This window comes from Rosa chinensis, chromosome 6 (assembly GCF_002994745.2).
Source record: "Rosa chinensis cultivar Old Blush chromosome 6, RchiOBHm-V2, whole genome shotgun sequence".
NCBI lineage: Eukaryota > Viridiplantae > Streptophyta > Magnoliopsida > Rosales > Rosaceae > Rosa > Rosa chinensis.
In genome coordinates this window covers 8,995,122-9,004,850 of record NC_037093.1, presented here as the reverse complement: position 1 = coordinate 9,004,850, position 9,729 = coordinate 8,995,122, and the positions used below count along the sequence as shown (strand labels likewise).

The 9,729-nt window shown below is 38.7% G+C and overlaps 1 protein-coding gene across 1 annotated transcript; it reads left to right on the top strand.

Annotated features, from left to right (window-relative positions):
• The first annotated feature begins 7,468 nt into the window (after positions 1–7,468).
• LOC112170764 (aspartic proteinase CDR1) lies at positions 7,469–9,049 on the top strand. The gene has a single exon (XM_024308070.2). It carries the CDS (start codon positions 7,512–7,514, stop codon positions 8,982–8,984), a length of 1,473 nt encoding a protein of 490 aa, XP_024163838.2. The 5' UTR covers positions 7,469–7,511; the 3' UTR covers positions 8,985–9,049.
• The last annotated feature ends 680 nt before the right edge of the window (positions 9,050–9,729 follow it).

Below are 9,729 nucleotides of genomic sequence, written 5' to 3'. Positions count from 1 at the left end.
GACTCATTTTCCAAACAAATCAATCAAATTAAGTGGATCCAAATAATATCCAAATTTTAACAATGATATTGCATAAACAAAGGTTATAAAGTTTTAATAGGTGACCTGAAATGATAGTATACTTATCAGCAAGCTTGCTACACCAAAACCAAAGGCATAACATACAATCATCTTTACTAATCAAACTTTAGCCTAATCTAAGGAAGAACAATTATGAAATCAAACCAATATAGGTAATGGAATTTGTTCATTACCTATAGCGCATTTCAGAAACTAGCACTTGTCTTGATACTAAAGGCATAATATGCATTTCAATCTAATTCATACTGCTGTGCCAGACAGCCAAACATGGAGGTTTTTGACTAGCCCTCTTTGGCTGATCAGCAAGATTGGAGAAATAAACTTCAGACCAATTGAAGCCAAATACTTCTATTTATGGCCACAGCCACTCACAAACCCAGTGCACAAAGTGCAAACACACCCCACATCCAGTAGCACCAGCATCAACATCACTAATCAGGATTACAGTAGACAAATAGATAGTATTTTAACTTGGCCAGACAACAATTACGATCAACTTCTCCATTTCTTTTCATTTCAGAACAATAGTCTCATCTTCAATTTTGGGTGCATAAGAATAATAATTCCAAAAGGAGTAGGGGAAACAAAGAAAAACCAGCTATTCGCCTATGCCTATGTTGTAGTCATATAAGCCAGAACTTAACCGGAATAGTCAATATAAAGAATAACTCAGATATACTACTATTAACCTTCTAGCGCAGAAACTTTGAGCAAGTTAAGAGTATGTGCACACATTAATTATTGATGTGGCCCCACATTAGGCAAGGTTAAAGCATATAGAACCTGGGAAACAATGCAGAAACATACCATCACGGCAAGCATAGTCAAGTAATGCTACTGCAGAATCAACATTGGAACAAAAGACAAATGTGAAAGTGTAAAAATGTGACTTGACGTCTAAACCCTGTACACACCTTCCAATTTGGAGGGGCAACTCTGTCAATGACAAGCACATGACTGTCCCATTTATCCATAACTGCAACCAAAAGTTTCCTTGCAAATCTGGAACGAAAAGGAAAACATAAGTAGTTGTTATCCGTAGCAATCCTGTTTGCTACAGCTAATGGTTGCATTTAAATAGTGAATTTAGATCAATATACTTAGAAGGTTTACCTTAAAATCAGTTTGCTGTATACCAACTTTGGAGGAGCTGCAAGAACTTCCACTTCTGAGATGGAAATAAAATAGATATCATTCCTCTTGAAAGAGCAGTGACAGCAGTCGCAGAGGAAATGAAAAACATAGTGAAGTCTAATAATATTATCAACTAAAAATAACTGCACAAAGAGTTCTGGCTAACTGGAAAAATTCAGTAGATCAGAAAAGTAGCACACAATTTCCTTTAGAGGGATGTAAGAGCTGGGAGACACAAGAACGCTGGAAGTTTTGGAATTTTTCGCCACAACTTTAACCGTTTTCTTAACGAGTAAATTACAAGTTTCTTGAACAACGCATGTAGCTGTTGAGATACCTTCTGAAAGAGAGAGCATAAAAACTTGCGACATAACTGATCTCCATTAAGAACCATCCTAAGTACAGATGCACTCATATAAGAGCTACTGTTCTAAAACTAGCCAGAGTTCCACTTTGAAATAAAAGAGAGTAACAAATTCCATTGCCAGAAACGGATGATAGATCTGAACTAATCAAAGCTGTTCCACTCTACATTTTGCAACATCCTTCGCTCTTCTGCATAAAAAATTGAAATTGCAGCCAATCCTCTCAATGGAAAGCCATAGAAATTTCTATTAAAATTAAATTGGGACTTTTACCTTTCAGAAAACCATAACCAGATTCATTTCGCCTAACAATCCCACAGAAATTCCAACAATTTTGAAAATTTATCTTAGTGATTGGAGAGAATAAGACAACCACCACATAAAATCCCCCAAACTAAAAACCCTAGAAATTTCAATTGAAATTAAATTGGGGATGTTTACCTTTCGGGAGGGATCAGCTTTGGAGCTAGAGCGCTGCGATGAGGTTGTTCGTCATCTGTGCTAAGCACCGACTGGATCCTCTTCACCCGTTCATGGGGTCGAAGGAGCTCACCCTTCAGGTTCTTCTGCTCCTACGTAGAGAGACCAAAATGGACTGTGAGAGAAAGAGATTCGAAGAATTGGAGAAGAGATGGCTTCCAATCTAGGGCTCTCTCCAGGCTACCCATTAGGTTTTCAATCTAGAGGCAGAGATGGTTTTGGTCGGGATTCGTCGAAGAGAGAGAGGTTTGTCGAAGAAGAGATAGGGTCGGGGTCTCTGGAGGAGATAAGGTTGGGGCTTGTCAAGAAGAGGGGGAGACTTGTGTAGAAGAAGAGAGAGGGAGAGGGTCGAGGACTCGAGGTCTGTCGAAGAAGGGGTTTGTCAATTCTTTCGTTCCCAAAATAAAGTATAGGCTAGGTGGCGTGGTTTTGAATAACATTACGAAGCCCTCGTTTAATTCATGGACAAGCCCTCAGAGGCTCAGACAATGGTTTTTCACATCTGTTGTCTGAATCCCATTTGAAAATTTTCAATTTTGCCTCCTCATGCTGCCAGGTGAGAGGGAAATAAATTTGGGGGGAGAATGGTGGGAAATGTTGGAGGGAATCTTGGTGAACATGTTTTGATTTGCAAATCTATAGATTCACACCACAGTTTTAAAGAAACCGTCATATAAACACTACATGCTGAGGAAGTTTAAATGGTGCCAATTGGTGCGAAACTTGCCGCCTCTATAACAATTAAACCTCACACCACGCTTCCATTTATAAACGTCTTCTGAAGCAATACATAATTCCAGCATGAAAAACATCCGTTGGTTGAATTCATATTAGAAGACGGAAATTTTACAACCGTCGTCTCAATAATGAGAAATTATTCACACCACGGAAAACAGTGTTACGTCGTATGAGAGGTGTCGTGTGATTCATTTTCTGTAGTAGTGAACTCTGGAGTGCAAATGACTCAGGTTAATCAATTCAAAAGGGTGTGTCATGATACATTATCCGAGGAAAAGAAACTGATGGAAACTCAAGCATAAATAGATAGACCACAGAACCATACCTTAAATGCAGGAATACATTCAATTAATGGAAAGTTACAACACATCCTACACAGGAATCCATTTAATTAATTCCTCCACAATATGCGATGATGGGAACCTGTCTGCCATCACAATGAAGCGGAGATCAAACTGTTGACACAAGTCAAACAAATGATCTCTCCCCTCTTTTGTCCACATCTAGTGTAAATGAGAGATAAGAACAAAGAATGAGTCTATGAATCCACGATGCAAAATGGAAAGCCCTCTCACTATTAAGTAAAATAAGATCATATATACAAGTAAATACTAATTTCATACCTACAGGATCAGTCAAATACTTTTCATACTCCTTGTCAGTGTATCTGATAACATCCATGTACAGACAGCACAAAATTTTTAAAAACAAAGATAAACAAATAAGAAAAGCTGGATATTCAGAGACATGATGATATAAAGTTAAAACGTACTCCATAGGAAGAGAGGCCACCTTCGGAGTACAAAAACTCACCCAATGGTAAAGCTTTAAGTCATTTTTTGAGCAGAATTCGTAAAAGGAAGCCACTGCCAAGTGATCTGAAAGCAGATTGATAGAACAAAGTTAAGAGTGGCCAAAATTAGAAACAGCCTACACCAGCTACTAGCAATTCAAATAAAAAACAGTGACAAAATTCATACTGTCCTGTAAAAATTCATAATGCCATGTGGTTGTGATAATATAGGAACTCTCTTTACACCTGAAGCTTCCCAATCTTTGATTCTATCCTATAGGATTTGGGAGAAACAAGAAGAACAATCAAGGAAAATTCACAAATTGAATAAAGCACATGAAAATGAATAAGAACAACATTATTACAGACCTGATAAGCCATATTGTCAAGGTTTCTGACCCCATAGAAAAGCTTCACGTCGGATCGCTTATCAGCATTAAACCTTGATTCAATGAGAGACCCGATTGGACTGCACAACACAATTCAAAACATGTTAGCAGTCGTATTCACTCTATTGCCTCGAAATTAGTGAATTCAAAATCGATTGTAACAAACCTTGTTCCATAGCCCGTTGCGAAAATTAGAACCGTAGGATAATTCTCCAGCGGCTCGATCTGATCAATCTCGAAGCCTTTCCTCATGGCCTAGGTCAGCTCCATAACGTCCCCCTTCTTCAGCCCGCACAACAGCTTAGCGATGGATGATGAAGCAAAGGGATTGAGGGTTATGTTCGCGAGAAGAGGAGTGAGGGAGGAGGATGATGAAGATAAAGAGGGTCTGTGTCTCGATGAAGATATCGATGGGTTGAATGACGCAGGTAGCGAGCATACCGGAGGCTCTACCATTGATGAAGGTTGTTTGCGTGGTCGCTGGGTTGGTGGTGCTGCGAGGCACACGCAACATCGGTGCGATGGTGGCGCTGGAGCTCCTCAATGGCATCGTGAAGGGGGTCAGAGGCTAGGTTAGGGGTTTGGGGAGAGACGACGGCGACGACGTTGCTGAGAGGATGAGAGGGTCTCGGTGGGAAGAGATGCACAGCAAGAGAGAGAGAGAGAGAGAGAGAGGAACTATTGCAGTGCGAATATGTGTGGGAAGAAAAAGTGGGAAGTTTAACTTTCGACCAAAAAATTAGGCGGGCTGAGCAAACTATTGAACCCTAAAACTCAGACAACATCAATTTCAGTACATTTTCTGAAACAAAGTCACACAATAGACAACTAAAAAACTATTGTGTGAATCAAAACAATCAGACGACATATTTTTCAACCATTGTATTAAGAGTAATTGCACAACAGAGAAGTAATAACTGTTGTGTGATTAAAAACAATCCGACAACATCTTTTATCCACCATTGTGTTAATCAACCTTGGACAACATCACATAATAATTGTTGTCTGAATTAATTCATTCAGACAACATCAAAAAAATCAACCATTGTTTGAAATGCTATTGCACAAGAGCAAAAAAAAAAACTGTTGTTGGATTCGAAAACTTAGACGACAGAATATTTCTTGCTGTCGTCTGATTAATTCAAACGACAGTTAAAATGTTTGCTGTCGTCTGATATGTGTTGTCTGATTCCGAAATTGGTGTAGTGACTATATATATTTTGGGTAATGGTTTCTGCCATATTAGATATAGCAATACTAGCTTGGGTTAGAGCGGAGATGAACTAATCATGTAATTATTATGGTCTGAGAGAACAATGACCACTTTTGTATATTGCTCTTGGATGAATGAAATCTGTGTAGGAAAGCTAATATTTGGATTTCTGTTTGAAAAGTTGATTGATTGTACAAATGTGATTGTGTATTGTATAACCATATGTATGCTCATATTGGAGATATATAGGCACATATGTTACATTTGTCCCCAATTGAAATAATAGGTATTCGTATTTATGTAAAAGGTGGTATATATACAAGGACCCACTAGAATATGTATTTGTATTCGTGAACAGTACAAGTATATATCATTCAATATGTATTTGGATGAAGTTAGAATACATGGGGTCTACATTATTATATGGGGACACTTGAGCTTGAGATATGTGTGCCATTTAGCAATAGGAACACAAGCAATAGGCACACATATGGTATATGTCTCTATACCTCAATGGGGACACATATTTGTGCCTATAGGTATCAAAAGGTACACATATTATTAGTCCCCTTAGGCCCTTTTTCTAGTAGTGTCTGCATTTTTTATGGGATTATACTTTTGTATTAATTTCTCTACAATAGTCACAATGAGATCAATTCTATAAAGTCTTCTGCTTATTGATTTCTACTTTGTCTTCAGTAATTAAGTACCGATAGCAACTTGACTTGAAATGATGTTCATATATACTCAATTATGGTCTAATAAGAGAAAGCCCTCGATCAGTTGATTTCTTTTGGTCTCTTTTGAGTTACTTTTAGTTAAAATGACATTGATTTTTTTCCCCCAGTTCTTAGCGCGCAACTTGTTTGTGATGAGTAGATGAGCTTTCATTTTAAGATATGTAAAATTTAGTGTTTCCATTTTTAGATCATTTTATGTAACTCATGGTTTTGCAGTGGCTTATGATGAGTGGATAAGCTCATACTAGAGACTATGTGGTGCCTGATGTTAATGGAAATGATCCAGTTGACAACTACGGCTATGTAGAGCAATGGTTGCAATAGGTTGTCAGATATGAGAATATCATGGAGGATCCTTTTGCAGAACGGTTCATTTCAAAGTGCAAGGAATGTTGGAATGTTGTACAAGAACACCTGTGTTCATCTATTAAGGAACCTATTGGAGAGCCCCAGAAGCATATCTATGCTTCTATAGTATGTACAGAACCTGTTCGCCAAGAATATGTCATTCAAATATCATATCTTTTGTATTTTACCCAATTTTTTTGCATGATTCTGTTTTGAAGTTACGCGTTGCTAAACACAAACCTGCCCATTTGTAGCTCCTCAGCATTCAGTTAACAAGAGTGCACCACTGACTTCAGATTGGAATGATCATCTAATGTAGTTGAAAGGCTTGTAGTAAAGATAGCAGATGAAGTTTCTGCCCTAGAACATGAAGGTGAACCCCTCAGCTTCCTTCAGTCGTTAGCAATTTGCTGTGGGGATCCAGCCTTTATGAGTTATTTGAAATCAGCTCTATTATTTTGTAATGGTGTCAAAAGCTCCTATACTTTGTTACTACATATATTTGATATATCTGATTGGCGCAATACAAATTTTAATAATTTTCTTGAAATAAGACATTTGACAACAATGTTTAATTATATGTAATTTGTAATATATATATATATATATATATATATATATATATATATATATTTGAGTTAAAAAAAAAAAAAAAAAAAACCCGCAGCAAGTTTATATGAAACGATTGGGTAAAATAGAATCATGCACCGACAGTGCAAGTGCACTGTAGGTTATTTTAATATCTAAAAAATAACAGCCACTCATCTAATTCACTCCTTTATATATTTTAATATCAGAAAAATTACATCCATTCATATTACAAATACACATACATTGACGGTGCATGGAATACGCTTCCAAAGAACAACCACATAATTTTCAGATTCATAGACTTTCTTGATCAAAACAACAATGAAAATAATAGGAAAGTCAGAAGTTGAAAATTGAGCCAAGATCGGTTGGACAATTAAATTGAGCCAAGAAAATGAGGCTTTGACCAGAGAAAGGAATCCAATAATACAAGTGGCGCAGCATTGGCCAGGGGCCTCTTCTAAATTTTCTAAAAAAGAACTCCACCCTATCGTACGAAGTTCTTAGGATCACATAATATCTCCTTCATGCTTAATTTTTATCCATGAAAAACCTTTTGCTTAAGCCTACCACCTTTTATTTAAGGATTAATACCCGCAACTCATTCTTCTCATCATCACCAATATCTTGCCTTAAATAATGGCACCTTTAAAGCCTAATAACAGCTTTTGTCATTTAGGCAAGTATTATTATAGTATGGTGGTGATCACTATTTTTTCCCTTCATCTTGTATGTTTTTCTTTTACCACAGCGGCTAATATCAACAATTATAATGGTGGATTCAGTGCTCATCTTATTGGGAAAAACTCTCCAAATTCACCCTTGTACAATCACAAAAACCAGAAAAATTTTCGACGTTTGGCGGGTCCCGAAATGCTGCAATCAACAGTAGCAACCGATCCAGATGGTGGCGGCCATCTTATGAAATTGTCAATAGGAACCCCGCCGTTCGATATATATGTAATTGCTGATACAGGCAGCACTCTACTATGGATCCAATGCCAGCCATGTAAAAGTTGCTTCAAGACAAAACAGGCCATATTCGACCCGGAAAAATCCTCAACTTATGGGAACATTACTTGTTCTGAAAGCGAGTGCAGACTTATCGACGAGGACTCACCTCAAAACTATTGCAAAGACAATCCTCAAGCTACTTGCATGTACCATTACCGGTATGTAGATAAGTCGTACAGTATAGGTGAAGTGGCTAACGAAGCAATTACCTTGAAGTCTACGTCAGGTACTGATGTAATCTTAAAAGATATTGTCATTGGGTGTGGGCAAGACAACAGTGATGAACGAGCAGGTGAGTATCAAATGGGAAGAGTTGGGCTTGGACACGGGCCCCTGTCATTTATTTCTCAAATCAGTCCTTATGTTGGAGGCAAAAGATTCTCGTATTGCTTAGTGCCCCTTGATACTGATCCGAAAATTGAAAGCAATATCAATTTTGGAAATGGGAGTGAAGTTTCGGGTAAAGATGTGGTGTCAACACCTTTGTTCGATATTGAAAAATCCATGAATAAGTATTATGTGACGGTGCGAGGAATTGCAATCGGAAATGAATTTCTTCCTTTTAACCCAACAGAGACATTGCTCGAGGAAGGGAATATGTTGATCGACTCGGGCTCAGCTTTATCATATTTGCCTCAAGAGTTCTATGACCGGGTGGTGAATAAGCTGGTAAAAACACTTGATCCAAAATTGGAGCTAATCAATTATGTTGACTCGAAAAATACAACTAGCCTTTGCATCAACGCCGCGACGATTTCAAAAGCACCAAATATGGCTGTGCATTTCGACGGCGGTGGAAAACTACAGTTAACGACAGAACGATATTTATTTAGATTAGAAGAGGAAAAGTTAGTTTGCCTTGGAATCAGGAACACCAATAGGAAGGCTTTCCATAGTAACCATACTGGTGTTTTTGGACGCAATGTTATGGGAAATATGTTGATTGGTTTTGACATAGATAGAGAAGTGGTCTCCTTCAAGCCCACAAATTGCATAAAAATGCCTAGCGCTGGTGGTGCTAGCATTGCCACCCATCCCTTTTCCATTTTCTCCACTTGTCTTTTCTATTTGCTTTTGATTGTGAGTCTGTCCTGCTAGATTACCAAGGTTAAGTGTCATTTTCTTTAGTACTTAATATAACATATCATTTCCTAGACGATATATATGGCATATTTCATTGGCAATTGCTTGGATTGCTCTGTACTCCCTAAATCAATGTGTTGAGGCGGTCTGGCTAGTCAGTTGGGTTGCCAGCTTATTTTAGGTTCGATTTGGTGGGGTTTGCGCAGTATGCTTAGGGTGTGGCCGCTGATGGGGTGGCTACCTAATTATTCGTCGTCGTCGGCGTCGGCTGTCATGCCCCCAAAGTTTTTCGGGTTATTACATCGGCGGCTTCGATGTTGTCAGTCCTACGGCATGACCTAAGTGGTTGGGCCATCTCTTTGGGCCAGGTCTTTGGGTCGCCTTGGGTTGGGCCTCGTTAGTTCTTTTTCTAGTTAGAAACGATTTTTGTTTTGGTGTCCTAATCCCGGCTAAATAATGGCTTTTCTAATCCCACTAAACAATGGATTTCCTAATCCCACAATGATATGTCAGTCATAGAGGTGGCAAACGGCCCGGCCCGGCCCATTTTAAGCGGGCTTAGTCGTGCTTCGTGCCGGGCTTGGGCCGGCCCATTTATTATCGTGCCGGGCTCGTGCCGGCCCATTTACTTAAACATTAAGCCCGGCCCGGCCCATGGCCCGAGCCCACATCGTGGCGGGCCGTGCTCGTGCCGGGTCAATAACGAGCCGTGCTCGTGCCTACCCACTATAAAGCACGATTTTAAAATATTAATTTGAAC